This window comes from Sapajus apella, unplaced genomic scaffold, assembly GCF_009761245.1.
Source record: "Sapajus apella isolate SASKATOON/1434 unplaced genomic scaffold, GSC_monkey_1.0 scaffold6, whole genome shotgun sequence".
Lineage (NCBI taxonomy): Eukaryota > Metazoa > Chordata > Mammalia > Primates > Cebidae > Sapajus > Sapajus apella.
This window is the reverse complement of record NW_022436946.1, coordinates 18,347,833-18,364,898: the sequence shown is the minus strand read 5'-3', so window position 1 is coordinate 18,364,898 and position 17,066 is coordinate 18,347,833. Positions and strand designations below refer to the sequence as shown.

Sequence of the window (17,066 nt, the reverse complement as noted above, 5' to 3'; positions counted from 1 at the left end):
AATATGAGTACCCAAGGACACAGTGCTAAGAAGTGGCAAAATTAGAACCAGAGAGCTAACTTGAGGGCCCGCAGTCTTCATGGCCCTGCAGTTTCTTTCTTCCCTTTTCCAGGCCCTGTTTTATATCCCCGAAGCTCTCAAATTTCATGTCAGTTTTACTGGTTTATTGTTTCTCTTTTCCTTCAAGTTTTTAAAAAATAGCTGTTTGATTTTGGGTAAGTTGAGTGACATTTCTGGGCCTCAGTTTCCTCATTTGTGAAGTGAAATACTAGATCTGATTATTTCTACTGTGAATTCCAGCCCTAAAATGTGACAGTAGTAGAAAGATAGACCACTCCCCCTGGAACACAAGCTGCATTGTTTCTTCAGCTTCTCCCTCCTTCCCTGGGGCAGATCTTTAGCAAAGAGATTGTTTTCCAAACCCAGGACTTGTCACTTTTCTGCTGAGTCATTTTGTCCTTAAAAAGTTAACTAACACTTCTCAGTTTCTATCTCCTTATCTACATTTGTCTTGATAAACTGGATATCAAACCTGGTGTCAAAAGGGAAATTGACTAGCCAGGGTGAACTGAACCCCCTCTAAAGTGACATTCCTTGGTTTGCTCATTCCATTGAGAATGACATTGATGAAATATATAAGAGCTTTCTGCTTTCGATGTTTAAAATAATTTAAAACATGTAAAATAGTCTTTAGTCATGTAGACATCTCAATCCCCAGATGTGTGAAGCTATGATCAATTAGGGCTACCTAGGCAAAATGAGGCTGTAGGTTCTAGGAGGCCCAATTAAGATTAGATGTGGTAGGAAGGGGCACATATTTTCAGGACCTCCTCAGGCTGTTTCAAGGGAAGATTTAAAAAGAACAGATGTGGTTAAATAGGATTAGGATTATGTTAGCCTTGAGGTGAGGTATGTGACAGGAGGCATTGCTGTTAAGGAAGTCCAGGGTCCCTTCTCTAGGGTTTCATCAAGCTGCCTGGATTGGGCCACCACCATCGTGTAAACTGAGCCTAAGCAATATCACAGAGTCACGAGTCATATTAGAGGCTATTAAGTAGACGAAGAAGTGGCTCTCCGAATCACACTCTAGTGAGGCAAGAACATTGTCTTTCTTTCTTTTTTTTTTTTTTGAGATGGAGTCTTGCTCTGTCGCCCAGGCTGGAGTGTAGTGGCACAATCTCAGCTCACTGCAACCTCCACCTCCTGGGTTCAAGCGATTCTTCCGCCTCAGCCTCCCAAGTAGCTGGGACCACAGGCACGTGCCATCACGCCCGGCTAATTTTTGTATTTTTAGTAGAGACGGGGTTTCACCATGGCCAGGATGGTCTCGATCTCTTGACCTCGTGATCCGCCTGCCTCGGCCTCCCAAAGTGCTGGGATTACAGGCGTGAGCCACCGCGCCCGGCCCAAGAATATTGTCTTTCTTAGTGCAGGTGGCAGCAGGTAAACAAGGCCAGGGCAAGATCAGGAAACTGTCAAGTTGGGATAGAGGTGATTTGGCCTATTTAGAAGAAAGGCTTCTTGAAAAGTTGGATGGGAAACTGCGTATCAAATAAGACTAGAAGTAGCCTGTAGACAGCAAAAACCCCACAGGTGACATATGCAGAGTTTTGGAGATTAGAGTTTGCAAGGTTGGCATTCACGGACAGCTGAGCTCTTACATGGGCCACAGCAGATGTCATGTGCTGTCTGCTTTTTAAATTTTTTTTTGTTAAGAATGCATAACATGAGATCTACCCTCTTAACAGATTTTTTCAGTGTATGATGAAGTATTATTATCTATAGGCACAATGCTGTACACTGGATCTCTAGAATTTACTCATTTTCTAAAACTGAAATTTCATACCCATTGATTAACAATTCCGCATTTCCCCTTTACCCAGCCCCTGGAAACCATCATCCTGTTCTTTGCTTCTATGATTTTGAGTATTTTAGATAATCCCATATAAGTGGAATCATACAGTATTGGTGTTCTATGGCTAGCTTGTTTCACTTAGTATACCTTCAAGGTTCATCCATGTTGTCACATGTTGCAAGATTTTCCTCTTTTATTAAGGTCAAATAATATTCATTGTATGTATATATCACCTTTAAAAAAATCTATTTATCTTTTGAAAGATAAACAGATTGTTTCCACAGCTTGACTCTTATGAATAGTGCTGGGTGAATAGGGAGTGTTAACATCTCATTGGGATCCTGATTTCAACTCTTTTGGATAAATACTCAAAAGTGGAATTGCTAGATCATATAATTCTATTTTTAAGTTTTTGAGAAACCTCCATACCGTTTTCCATAGCAGCTATACCATTTGCTTTTCACTAACAGTGTACAAGAGTTCCAGTTTCTGCACGTCTTCATCAACACCTTTTTTTTTTTTTGATAATAGATATCCTAACAGAGGTAATGTGATATCTCATTTTTAAAGTTTTATTTTTAATAGTTATTATTTTAGAGATGAAGTCTTGCTATGTTTCCCAGGTTGACCTCAAACTCTTGGGTTCAAATGATCCTCCCATCTCAGCCTCCCAAAGTGCTGGGATTGCATGTGTGAGCCCCTGTGCCTGGCCTCACTTTGGTTCGTTACACCTTTTTCTGATAATTAGTGACATTGAGCATCTTTCATATACCTATTGGATGTTTGTATATCTTTAGAGATGCATGATATCTTTCTTCTTTGAAGAAATATCTATTCAGGTCATTAGCCCATTTTTTAATGAGACTATCAGATTTTCTGCTATCAAGTTGTAGAAGTTCCTTATATATTTTGGAAATTAACTGCTTATTAGATACACAGTTTGAAAGTATTTTCTCCCATTTCATAGGTTGCCTTTTCATTCTATTGATTGTTTCCTTTGTTGCACAGAAGCTTTTTAGTTTGATGTAGTCCTGTATGTCTATTTTTGCTTTCATTGCCTATGCCTTTGTCATCATATTCATGAAATCATTGCCAAGACCAACGTCATTCAGATGTTCCCCTGTGTTTCCTTCTAGAAGATTTATAGTTTCAGGTCTTATTTCAAACCTTTAATGTACTTTGAGTTTATTTTTGAGTATGGTATCAGATCAGGGTTCAAGTTCTTTTTTCTGCATATGGATATCCAGTTTCTAACATCATTTGTTGAGTTAGCTATTCTTTCCCCGTTGCATATTCTTGGCACTCTTTTTGAAGACTGGTTGGCTATATATGCATGGATTTATTTCTGGGCTCTCTCTTTTTTTCTGAGATAGGGTCTCATTCTGTCACCCAGCTGGAGTGTGCAACAGCATGATCTCAGCTCACTGTCACCTCTGCCTTCCAAACTTAAATGATCCCCTCTGCCTCCTGAGTAGTTGAGATTACAGGCACCGCACACCACAATGACTGGCTAATTTTTGTATTTTTTGTACAGATGAGGTTTTGCTATGTTGTCCAGGCTGGTCTTGAACTCCTGAGTTTAAGCCTGCCTTGGCCTCCCAAAGTGCTGAGATTACAGTTGTGAGCCACCGTGCCCAGCCTGGGCTCCCTATTCTTTTTCATTGGTCTATATATCTGTTTTTAGGCCAGTAACATGTTAATTACTGAAGACTTTTAATGTATTTTGAAATCAGAAGCTTTGATGTCTTCAGATTTGTTCTTTTTCAAGAATGTTGTGGTTATTTGGGATCTTAAAAATTTAATTTTGGCCGGGCGCGGTGGCTCAAGCCTGTAATCCGAGCACTTTGGGAGGCCGAGGCGGGTGGATCACAAGGTCAAGAGATCAAGACCATCCTGGTCAACATGGTGAAACCCCGTCTCTACTAAAACTACAAAAAATTAGCTGGGCATGGTGGCGCGTGCCTGTAGTCCCAGCTACTCAGGAGGCTGAGGCAGGAGAATTGCCTGAACCCAGGAGGCGGAGGTTGCGGTGAGCCGAGGTCACGCCATTGCACTCCAGCCTGGGTAACATGAGTGAAACTCCGTCTCAAAAAAAAAAAAAAAAAAATTAATTTTTTTTTCTATTTCTGTAAAAAATGCCATTATGGTTTTGATAAAGATTGCATTGAACCTGTAAACTGTTTTGAGTAATAGGAGCATCTTAACAATATTAAGTCTTCAAGTCATGAACACGAGGTGTCTTTCCATTTGTTTATGTCCACCTTAATTTATTTTACCCATATTTTATAGTTTTCATACACAAATCTTTCATTTTCTTGGTTAAATTTATTTATAAGAATTTCATTATTTTCAGTTTTTATAAATGAGATTGAATAGTTAATTATTAGTACATAGAAATGCAACTCATTTTTGTGTGTTGATTGTGTATCCTGCAACTTTACTGCATTTATTAGTTTTAAATAAATTTATTTAGAGCTTTCAATATATTTAGAGCTTTCAGTAGATAATATCACACCTCCTGCAAATAGGGACAAGTTTACTTCTTTCTTTCCTATTTGGATGCCTTTTTGTTTTTTCTTGCCTAATTGCTCAGGCTAGATGAGTGGACATTCCTGCTTTGTTCCTGATCTTAGGTGGAAAAACTTTCAGTTTTTCACCATTGAATAGATTGTTAGTTGTGGACTTTTCATATAATCTTTATTATGTTGAGGTAATTTTTCTCTACAGCCATGTGCCACATAACAATGTTTCAATCAACAACAGACTGCATATATAATGGTGGTCCCATAAATTATAATGGAGTTGAGAAATTCCTATCACCAGCTGGGTATGGTTGCTCTTATCTGCAATCCCAGCACTTCAGAAGGCCAAGGAAGGAGGATTGCTTGAGCCCAGGAGTTTAAGATCAGCCTGGGCAACAAAGTGAAACCCTGTCTCTACCAAAAAAAAAAAAAAAAAAATTAGCTGAGCACAATGGGGTGTGCCAGTAGTCCCAGCTACTCAGGAGGCTGAGGCAGAAGGATCCCTTGAGCCTAGGAGTTCAAGGTTGCAGTGAGCTATGATCACACCACTGCACTCCAGCCTGGGTGACAAAGTGAGATCTTATTTAAAAAAAAAAATGCTATCACCTAGTGATGTCATAGCCATTATACTGTCATAGTGCAAAGCATTATTCACGTTTCTGGTGATGCTGGTCAAGACAAACCTACTGCACTGCCAGTCATAAAAAATTATAGTATACACATTTATGTGCATTGCCTCATACTTGATAATGATAATAAATGACCATATCTGGTTTATGTATTTACTGTACCATATTTTCTTTTAAGTGATGGGATCTTGCTATGTTGCCCAGACTGGTCTCAAATTCCTGGGTTCAGGTGATCTTCCTGCCTTGGCCTTCCAAAGTGCTGGGATTACAGGCATGAGCCACTGTGCCAAGCTTATACTACACTTAGACTATGTGCATTATTTTAGAGTGTACTCCTACTTATTAAAAATGTTAACTATAAAAACAGCCTCAGATGAGTCTTTCAGGAGGTGCTTCAGAAGAAGGTACTGCTATCATAGAAGATGACAGCTCCATGAATATTATTGCCCCTAAAACCTTTCAGTGGGGCAAGAGGTGGAGGTAGAAGACAGTGATATTAATGACCTTGACCCCATGTGGGTGTGGGCTAATGTGTGCGTTTGTGTCTTAGTTTTTGACAAAAACATTTAAAAAGTAAAAACAAGAAATTAAAAAACAAAAGCTTATAAAGATATAAAGAAAAAAATATTTTTGTACAACAGTGCAACGTGTTTGTTTTAAACTCAGTGTTATTACAAAAGAGTCAAAAAGTTAAAAAAATTAAGTTTATAAAGTAGAAAAGTTACAGTAAGCAAAGGTTAATTGATTATTGAAAAAATACATTTCTATAAATTTAGTGTATCTTAAGTATACAGTGTTTATAAAGTCTATGGTAGTTTACGGTAATGTTCCAGATTTTCACATTCACTCACCACTCACTTACTGACTTACTCAGAGCAACTTCCAGTCTTGCAATCCTCATTCATGATAAGTGGTCTGTATTATATCATGTTTTTACTGTACCTTTTCTATATTTAGATAGATAGGATTAAATATATAAATACCACTATGTTACAATTGCCTACAGTATGGGGCAGAATAACATGCTATACAGATTTGTAGCCTAGGATTAATAGACTTTACCACATAAGCCTAGGTGCATAGTGGGCTTTACCATCTAGGTTTGTTTAAGTACACTCTATTATGTTTGCACAATGATGGAATTGTCTAAATACACATTTCTAAGAACGTATCCCTGTCTTTAAGCAATCCATGCGTGACTGTATTCCTACTTTATTGAGAGCTTTTATCATGAAAGGGTGTTGAATTTTACCAAATGCTTCTTCTTCTTCTATTGAAATGCTCATGTAATTTTTATCCTTCATTCTGTTAATGTGATGTATGCACCCCAGGGATAAATCCCACATGATCATGGTGTATAATTTTTTCACTGTGTTTTTGAATTTGGTTTGCTAGTATTTTGTTGAAGATTTTTGCATCTATTTTCATCAGAAATATTAACCTGAAATTATCTTTTCTTCTGAGGTCTGTATAGGTTTTATATCAGAGTAATGCTAGACTTATGAATTTGAAAGCATTCCCTTATCTTCAGTTTTTTGGAAGAGTTTGAGAAGAATTGGCATTAGTTCTTCAAATATTTGGTAGAGAAATTGTCAGTGAAGCCATCTGGTCCTGGTCTTTTTCTTGGGAGGATTTTAGTTATTGATTCAATCTCCTTACTGTTTATAGGTTTATCCAGACTTTCTATTTATTTAAGATTCAGTCTTGGTACACTGTATGTTTCTATGAATTTATCCATTTCTACTAGGTTATCCAGTTTATTGGCATATAATCATTCATAGCATTCTCTTACAAACTTTTTATATCTGCAGTATCAATTGTAATCTCCTCTTTCTGATTTTATTTGAGTTTTCTCTCTCTTTTTCTTGGTCTAGTTAAAAGTATGTCAATTTTGTTTATCTTTTTGAAAAACCAGCTGTTGGTTTCATTGATTTATTCTATTGTTTTTCTATTCTCTATTTCATTTCTTCTTTAATCTTGTTTTCTTCTTTCTGCTAACCTTGGATTTAGCTTGTTCCTTTTTCTGTTCCTTGAGGTGCAAAGTTAAGTTGTTTATTTAAAATTGTTTTTCTTTCTTAATGTAGGCATTTATTGTTATAACTTGCATTTTAGTGCTGCCTTTGCTGCATCCCATTTTCATGTTCGTTCGTCGTTTCAAGATATTTTCTAATTTCTCCTTTGATTTCTTCTTTGATGCATTGGTTGTTCAAGTGTGTGACATAATTTCTACATTATTTGTAAATTTTTAAGTTTTCCTTCTAATACAAATTTCTAGTTTTATTCCATTGTAGTTGGAGAAAATACTTGGTATGATTCCAATTTTCTTAAATGCATTAAGACTTGTTCTGTGATCTAATATGTGCTCTATCCTGGAGAATGTTCCATGCATACTTGAAAAAAAATGTGTTGAGTTGGGTTGAATGTTGTGTAAGGTTTCTACATGAAAAAAGATAAAACACCCTGCTGATAGTTTTATAGGGCTTCTCTTGTATATCATGAGTTGCTTTTATTTTGCTGTCTTCAGTATTCATTGTCTTAGACTTTTGACATTTGATTATAATAAGTCTCGGTGTGGATTTCTTTAGGTTCATCGTGTTTAGAATTTTTCAGGCTTCCTGGATCTGGCTGCCCATTTTTCCCCTGCTAGATTTGGGAGTTTTTAGCCATTATTTCTTTGAATAAACTTTCTGGTTCTTTCTCTTTTTCTTCTCCTGAAAATCTCATCATGGATATATTAGTTCACTTGTTGGTGTCTCAAAGTTCTCTTAATGTTTCATCACTCCTTTTTGTTCTTGTTTCTTTTTGCTCCTTTGCCTGAATAATTTTAAGAGGCCAGTCTGAGTTTGCCTCTCTTTGTTGAAATTTTCAGTTTATTCATGCATTGTTCTCATCACCTCAATGAATGTGTTTATGACAATTATTTTTAAATGTCTGTTAGGAAAATTATATCCCTGCTTCATTCAGGTCAATTTCTGATTTATCTTGTTCCTTTGTTTTGAACATATTTCCCCATTTCTTCATTTTCCTTTGCTCTTTGTGTTGGCATTTGCGCATTGGACAAAACAGCCACCTTTCTAGGTTTTCATGGACTAGCCTTGTATAGGAGAAACCCTCACCAGTTGGCCTGATCAAGGATTCTGGAGGCCCCTTAAACCTTCATGCTAGTCCAACCTTGTTTCTTTGTTCTTAGGGGCCTCACGTGTCTAGAGTACACTGGTCCCATTGGTGCTCCAAGATAAGTGAAACAGAAGCCAACCTCTTGGGCAGTCACCAGAGAATTCGAATCATTAGACATCTTGTCCAGTCCTTTCTCTCCCCAGAGATAAGTTGAGATCTGGATTTTGTTTTGTGTTTTTGTTTTTTGCTTTTTTTACCCCTCTGTGCTGCACCAGAGAGAGGGGCTATGGTGACTAACATGCTACATCAAACCATTGTGTTTTTTCTTACTGGCCCCTCAGGTGACTAGGGTATACTGGATTCCATTAGTGCTTCAATACAAGCAAAACAGAAAAAGCCAGTCCTTTGGGCAGTCCCTGGAAAAGTTGGGGCATTGGACACTTAGTGTGACTCTTTTCCTCCCCTGGGAGAAGCTGGGAGTTGGGGATATTGCCTGATTTATCTGTGCTAAGCCAAGAAGAGAAGCTGTGGTGAGTGCCTGCGTGCCAGTTCAAATCTCCTCTTTGTTCTCTGTAGCACCCAGGGGACTAATGCATGTTGGGTCTCAGATCTTCTAGCCAGTTTCTCAGATGCCAGTTGCAAAAACTGGAGTGTTAAATGTGTGGTCCAACTTTTTCCCTCCTTGGGGAGAAGCTAAAAGTTGAGAGTTCTCTTCTGATCATATAGCACCATTCTGGGATGGGTATTATGTCAAAGAAATGGTTCTGCTTTTCCTACTGGTTTCAATGTAACTGGTTTTATACTTGCCTGGTAAGCAGGAGCCTCTCAAGTAGTTTCTGGGTTTCTCACAAATTGAATTGGTTTATGTGTGGCTACTGAATGATTGTGTCTGCTGTGGGGAGAGTCTTCCAAGATTTCCTATTCTGTCATCTTGCTAGCATCACTCCTCTCTGCTCTCTTTTGATCATTCTTCTTTATGTGCCAAGGGCTTGAAGGCATATCAACAACTCTGGGAAGACTGAAGCCCCTGCAGAATTTATTACTCTCTATTTTTTTGACTGCTAGAAATGATACAGGCCAACATTATGGCTAATCTGTTTATTCTACTAAATTATATATAAAATGAAAGTACTTATTTTCAGCCTGTTTTTTGGTTTTTTTGTTTTGTTCTGTTTTTGAGACAGAGTCTTACTCTGTTGCTCAGGCTGGTGGGCAGCGGCATGATCTCCACGCATCGCAACCTCCGCCTCCCGGGTTCAAGCGATTCTCCTGCCTCAGCCTCTTGAGTAGCTGGGATTACAGGCATGTGCCACCACACCCGGCTAATTTTTTGTATTTTAGGAGAGACGAAGTTTCACCATGTTGGCCAGGCTGGTCTTGAACTCCTGACCTCAGGTGATCTGCTGGCCTGGCCTCCCAATGTGCTGGGATTACAGAAGTGAGTCACCATGCCTGGCCTACATTGTAGTTTTGATCTGTACATTCTTTGGTTGCTTTGCCTACTCACCCATTTAGACCTTTGCTGCTTCTTAGAGTGTCTGGTTACCATAAACCTAGTTGCATAGACTTACCTCATTTATATTTTCAGATTATTTTTGTTTCGTACTTAAAAATTTTTTTAGAAGTAAAACATACACATAAACATTTTAAAGCAATATTCAAGGCTATATAGTAAAATAAATGAACGAAACCTCTTTCCCGATCTTCCTACTTTTCCTTTGCAAAAGCAATCACTCATTGGTTTATTGTGTCTTTCCAGAAGTAGTCTGTTCAAGCCTAACTTAAATTATTCATATTTAGAAGAAACAATGGTAGCAGACTGTGCTTTTCGTGGGCTTTCTTCAGTAGCTGTGGTTCAAGGGCAGGTGATACAAAATGGTGGCTTACGTCTATAGAGTCAGCAGATGTATCCTGTTTATGACATCGCTTAACTAGGGCAGTGCCATGTTTTAACGATACTGGTAGCTTCGTTTGCATTTTATTTTATAACCTAGTTTTACCCATTTAGGAATTTGAGTTTGTCACCCATGTTTCAAGGATATTAAAGCAGAAACTGACTTTATGTATCTGTTCCTTGTATGACTATTTTCTCAAATTATTTTAATTGCATAAGTGGACTAGATCTCATTTTATTTTCTTGTCATATAACTTCTTAACAATATTAAATGTCTTTCCCTGATTGAGATCAAGATTTACTTATTGGTGGTGTTGACTAAAGAAGAAAGATAAAGGTTATTTTAATCTTAAGTTGTTTTATAAAGCCCTCGAGCAGTTCTCAAACTTAAATACAGTAGGATGACCTGGGGTGCTTGTTAAAAATGTAAATTTTTGGCCGGGTGCAGGGGCTCATGTCTGTAATCCTAGCACTTTGGGAGGCTGAAGCAGGTGGACCCCTTGAGGCCAAGAGTTTGAGACCAGTCTGACCAAGATAACAAAATCCCATCTCCACTAAAAAAAAAAATACAAAAATTGGCTGGGCTTGGTGGCAGGCACCTGTAGTCCCAGCTACTCTGGAGGCTGAAGCAGGATTATCACTTGAACCCAGGGGGCAGGAGTTGCAGTGAACCGAGATCGCGCCACTGCACTCCAGTCTGGTGACAGAGCAAGACTCCAAAAAAAAAGAAAAAGAAAGAAAGAAAGAAAGAGTAGATGTTTTTGAATTCCCTTTCCTTTGTCTCCTACCTTCCAACCCCCATCAGAGAATCTTATGTAGTGGACTTGATATGGGGCCCTAGAAGTTTCTGAAGGAGGAAATTCCTGGATCAGAGGCTGGGAAGGAGACTAATCCCAAAAACACTCATTGTGTTCAGCAGCAACACTTGTGACTTTTTGGACAACAATCAATTTCATGTTTTGTTTGGACCTAAAGAGAATCTATAATAGTGAAGCTTATTTTAGAAGTAGAGGCAACACAATTTTTGTGTGGAAAATTTCTCGTACATCACTGCTGCAGAGGAAATAGCAATGTGTCCCAGTGGTCCTGACCTCTTTAAACAGGGTTATTGCACAGACTGAAAACAACAGAACAATGAAGCGAAATTACTGCCATACTTTGTGAAAAACAGATCAAAGGAAACTTCCCTGGTCAAATGGAAACTATACTACAAGTAAGGAGCAGTAAAATTAGCTTAATTGGTAAACAGTATTACATGACATGGTCTTATGCAGTTATACAAGTCAAATCCTTTTTCAATCTAGACAGTAGTGTTGACTTTTGTTATATTAGATACTTTGCATGTAAGAACTATCAGCTAGATGCCAATTCTGTATAAAGCAAACAAAGCTGGCAGTGTATGATATAGAGTACTTTAGCTCAGGGATCAACAGACTGTAGCCTGTAGGCCAAATCTGGTTCACTCTGCTCGTTTGTGTATGGCCTGCCATATATACTGAGAATTGTTTTACTTCTTTTAGAAAATTTCTATTTATTTACTTGAAACAGGATTTCACTCTGTCACCCAGGCTGAAGTGCAGTGGTGCAATGACAGACTCCATCTCCTTGGCTCAAACAGTCCTCCCACTTCAGCCTCCAGAGTAGCTAGCACTATGCAGGTGCATGCCACCATGCCCAGCTAACTTTTTATTTTTATGTAGAGAGGAGCTTTCACTGTGTTGCTCAGGTTGGTCTCAAACTCTTGAGCTCAAGTGATCTGCCTGTCGCAGCCTCCCAAAGGGCTGGAGTTATAGGTGTGAGCCACTGGGCCTGGTCTGTTTTACATTTTTAAATGCTTGGAAGAAAGTAAGAATATTTTGTGACATGTAAAAATTACCTGAAATTCAAATGTCAATGTCCATAAAGAAAGTTCTATTAAAACACGGCCATGTTCATTTGTTTATGTATTGTCTACACATGCTTTGGGGCCTCAATGGCAGAGTAGAATTGTTGCAACAAAGACCATATGGCCTTGCAAAGCCTAATATGTGTATCACTGGCAATTCCAGAAAAAATCTATACACCTTGATTTGCTCACTCCTCTCCTAAAAGACTGACATTCCTTGGAATGGAGAAAGCTTAGAGGCCAGAATTTCAACCTTTTTCCATCTTCAATCCACTTTTTAGTTTGTTTTCTATTTCTCTGGGAGACTTCCACGTTCAGATTGCTAGTTATCTGAAAACTGGAGAAGAAACAACTTCCTAATTTCTCATCATATTCTGTTGTAGAAACATGTGGAATTCATTCAAAATACATGAGAGCTGCGTATCCTACCAAAACCTTCCCGAATCATTACACCATTGTCACGGTAAGTGCTTGACCCAGTGGTAAGACAGGCCAAAGACCAGAACTGATCACATAAGACAGACATGCTTGGGCAGGAACCGGCTGATTTCAGTGCCTTACCCTTCTCAAGCACATGTGGGGATAGTTCATGGCTCAATTCAGGCTGGGAAGTCATGGCTCAATGTGAGGCCACTCCAGAGCTGTGAGGCATGAGCTATGAGTAAATGTCCAGCCTTAGGTTAACTCACCTGTGTCGAACCCAAAACAGACCCTTTGATGTGAGAAATACCATTTTCCTCTGGTCTTTCGATTGCCCTTTGCTTATCTGAAGGTCTGCTGGGAACAGTAAGCTCTACAGAGGGACAACTACTTTGATGCGGAAAATTTCATTCTTTCCTAGTCTTTTCATTATAATTAACTTGATAGAACTTCTTTTTCATAAATGAATTCACACTGTCTACACCTCTTTAGATAAATCAATAAAAGCAAATGAATTACCTCAGTGTATAAAAAGATGTAGGTAGAATGATTAAAATGAGTTTAAATAAAAATTAAGTTATTTAAGATGGATAGATTTAGAACACATTTTAAGGCACCTTCTGCCTCAAAGGATGTTTGTGTCTTTATTACTTTGGGTTTTAGTCTTTTGTTACTATGGAACAGTAACTATGACATTTACATTTTACCCCCATACACATGTATGTATGTATTCTCATTATTTGCAGATTCAATGTTTGCGGGTTTGTCTACGCACTAAAATTTATTTTTAGCCTCCACATCAAGAAGTATAGTGCATTTGTGGTCATTTGCAGCCATCACAAAGAAGCATAAAAAGCTGAGTTGCCCAATGCACATGTCACATGTTCCTAGCTAAGGTCTCACCAGGAAACATTCTGCTTTCTTGTTTTAGCTGTAATATTATAAACAAGTATCATTTTCACAATCTTACTGTCTATCAAATGCTATACTTTTTATATGCTCATGCTTTTTCTTGGGTTATTTCACTGGTTAAAATTGTCCCCTTGCATAGTACTAAAGTGCTTTCTGGTAACCCTAAGAGCAAGAAGGCTGTGAATTGCCTTGCAGAGGAATTATGTGTGTTAGGCAAACTTTGCTGAGGCATGATTTATAGTGAACCAACAATATATATAAATAAGGTGACTTTAAACAGAAACACTCATAAAAGAAGGTTATGTATCGATCAGAAGACAAAAAATGTTGTAACCAAAGGATCTCAGGAACCTAACTCTATTTTCCTAGGAGTAATGGTTTAGCAATCATTAATTTAGTGTTCATGACAACTTTACAGAGTATAACTACTATGAATAATAATAATCGAATATATATGCATAAATATGAATACATAATACATACTACATATATGTATGTGTATACATAAAATAATGGATTATGCAAAAGTGCTACTAATTTACTGTTTATATATTTTATACACATATATGCCTAGATATTCATATACATAGTGATGTTCTAAAATAATGACCCTAAAATCCACAGGCATTCAATAGAAATGTGTGGAATGATTAAATAAACATGTGGGATTTGATAGATGGATGGATGGCAGGGAAGATGGATGGAGACTGGGCAGGCTGCCTTTAAAATGCTGGTAACACCCTTTAATTCAATTTAACCAAGATATTTGATATATAGAAAGCTTCTATCTAGTAAATTTCTTGCTATTCTTGATAATATAACCAGTGGCTAACCATTATTCTAATATATGTGAATCTTTAACAAACAGTTAAACAGTTATTTAGCACACAAAATTTATATTAACACCATCAGCACAAGCCATCAGCCTAATGTCATTTATTTGCTGCTATAAACCATGGTAGAACTAGAAAAAAAAAAATATATATATACAATAAACCCTCATAACACGTGTTTACCCCTTGCATAGGGTTTGTTCCTAAGTGACAAACCTTCACATGTACCCCAAACCTAAAAGAAGGAAAGAGGAAGGAAGGAAGGAAGGAGGGAAGGAAGGAAGGAAGGAAGGAAGGGAGGGAGGGAGGGAGGGAGGGAGGGAGGGAGGGAGGGAGGGAGGGAGGAAGGAAGGGAGGGAGGAAGAGAGGAAAAATATTTGTAAAAAATGCATCTTTACTGAACATGTACAGACTTTTCTTGTCACTATTCGCTAAACAATACAATTATTGACATAACATGTGTATTGTATTAGCTATTATAAGTAATTTAAAGATGATTAAAATATACAGGAGGGTATGCATAAGTTATATGCAAATCCCAAGCCATTTTCTATCAGGGACTTGAACATCTTCTGATTTTGGTACCTGAGGGAGGTCATGAAACTAATGGAAGCCAAGGGATGACTATATCTCCTGATATTTAAATTCAGGTCCATGTGTTTTACATTGAAAGACATAGTATCTTTCCTAGATATGAGTAATAGATTGTGTGCTATTTCAATTTAAATTTATATTTTACTAATATTTTATCTTACATCTTTTTTGAAATTATCATTTTAGGGCTTGTATCCGGAATCACATGGCATCATTGACAATAATATGTATGACGTAAATCTCAACAAGAATTTTTCACTTTCCTCAAAGGAGCAAAATAATCCAGCCTGGTGGCATGGGCAACCAGTATGTACATTGTACACGTGGCAACTGAAGTAACCGCCATTTCTCAATGTGACAGGAGGTCACACTTCTCAGTCCACTTTGAGTTCTATGTCACCCATCTAGTTTCTAAGGGCTGAGGGTGGGAAGGTGTTTCACCAATATTTATAACTTGAATTTTTAAAACATTTATGATTGTTAATTCAAATAGCTTTTGTTTAAACTTGTGTGTTGGATTATAAATGTATCTATCTGGAAATTACTCAGAAAGATTGTTGTTAGTGTTTTTCCTCATTCTGTTTTGTAATTCTTTTAAAGGGAGAGAGGAACCATCCAATTTTACCAGTTTAAAAAAAATGATTTTGCTTCTTAGTACCTTGCTATGTTTTTGATTTTTGAGGCAGATTCTTAGATAATTATATCTTTTAATTGCTACAATGGTTAAATTTCAATTTTAATACATGTTGCAACTATTGTTTAGTTTCTAGGAAAGTACATCATTCCTGCCCAAGGTAATTATTGAGTTTCCCTTATTCTAAATTTTCTCTTCTTACAGATGTGGCTGACAGCAATCTATCAAGGTTTAAAAGCTGCTACCTACTTTTGGCCCGGATCAGAAGTGGCTATAAATGGCTCCTTTCCTTCCATATACCTGCCTTACAATGGGTAATGAAGCACTTCCAGATATTCTCCTAGCTTGGCAGAAATGATCAGGATTTTTTTTTCGTCTTAATCTTGGCGGCAATTCTATTAATCCAGTTGTTTGAACTAAAAGTCTTGGGAGTCACCGTTGATTCCTCTTCTCTATGTCACTCACGCAGTCTTTCAGTAAATGCTCTTGGCTCTAATTAAAAATCGACATAGCCTGAGAACTTTTTATAAACTCTAGCATCACCACTCTGGTTCGAGCTATCATCTCTCGCCTGTACTATTGCAGCTGCCTCTTTACTCGTTTCTCCGCTTCTTATACTTTATAATCTAGTCTCATCCCACCTACCAGAGGGATTCCTTTAAAATGCAAGTCTGGCCAAGTGGGGTGGCTCATGCCTATAATCCCAACAGTTTGGGAGGCTGAGGTTGGCTGATCACTTGAGGTCAGGAGTTCGAGACCAGCCTGGCCAACATGGCGAAACCCCATCTCTACTAGAAATACAAAAATTAACCGGGCATGGTGGCACATTTCCTGTAACCCTGGCTACTCCAGAGGCTGAGGCAGGAGAATCGCTTAAACTCAGGAGACAGAGGTTGCAGTGAGCTGCGATCAGGGGCTCCTGCAGTCCAACCTGGTGACAGAGCGAGATCTGTCTCAAATAAATAAATAAATTTATTAAATTGAATGCAAGTCCAATTACGGCATTCTTTTGCACCAAAAACTTCAATGGCTCCTTGTGTCACTCAGAGTAAAAGCCCACAAAGCCCTATGTGGCATGACCTCGGCTGTTCCCTTACCTCTCAGACCTCATCTTCTGCTACTCCCTGGGGTGCTCACTCTGAACTCCTTGGTGGGCTTCAATATAGTAGGCTTGCTTCTGCCGCAGGGCGTTGCACTGGCTGGTCACCCTCCCTGAGATCATTTGCTTCATGGATCCAAAAGCCTACTCTTTCACTGCCTTCTAGCCGCTGTTGAAAAATTACCTTCTCCATATTGTCTTGCCCCATTTACACTAAGATTTAAAATTCCAAACCGCCTTCATCCCTGTTACTCTGCTCTAGATTTTTTTTTTGTCCATAGCATTTATCACCTTTTAATACACTATATAATTTATTTTTATATTAGGTCTATTTTTGTTACTTGTCTTCCTCCACTAGAATGTCACCTTTGGTTTTCTCACCGATAAATTCTGTTTTGAATGAACAAATAGTGTCCAGCAATAGATGTTCAACATATGTATATGCATACATTTTAAAAATGGAATGAATGGATCATAATCATTTGTCTTTTATTTTAGTTGGGAGAAACTAAAGGAGAGGAAGGTGAGGGGGAAATAAAACAATCTATGTTTCATTTATAGTGCTGCAGGCGTATCTATAAACAGCAATCCCTTGAAATACTGCTTAATCTCTTTCAGTATTGTGATTATATAGGAACACAAAGTGGATAGCTGAAGATATTAACCTTTCTG

General features: G+C 37.9%; 1 protein-coding gene across 3 annotated transcripts in view; it reads left to right on the top strand.

The window, feature by feature from the left end:
- The window catches only part of ENPP3 (ectonucleotide pyrophosphatase/phosphodiesterase 3), a 96,869-nt gene that overhangs the window by 29,022 nt on the left and 50,781 nt on the right, over window positions 1-17,066 (top strand). For all 3 annotated transcript variants that reach the window (XM_032274762.1, XM_032274763.1, XM_032274764.1), the window contains 3 exons: window positions 12,286-12,365; window positions 14,848-14,967; window positions 15,500-15,609. In XM_032274762.1, the coding sequence (XP_032130653.1) occupies window positions 12,286-12,365; window positions 14,848-14,967; window positions 15,500-15,609 (310 nt within the window). The remainder of the gene's footprint in view (window positions 1-12,285; window positions 12,366-14,847; window positions 14,968-15,499; window positions 15,610-17,066) is intronic.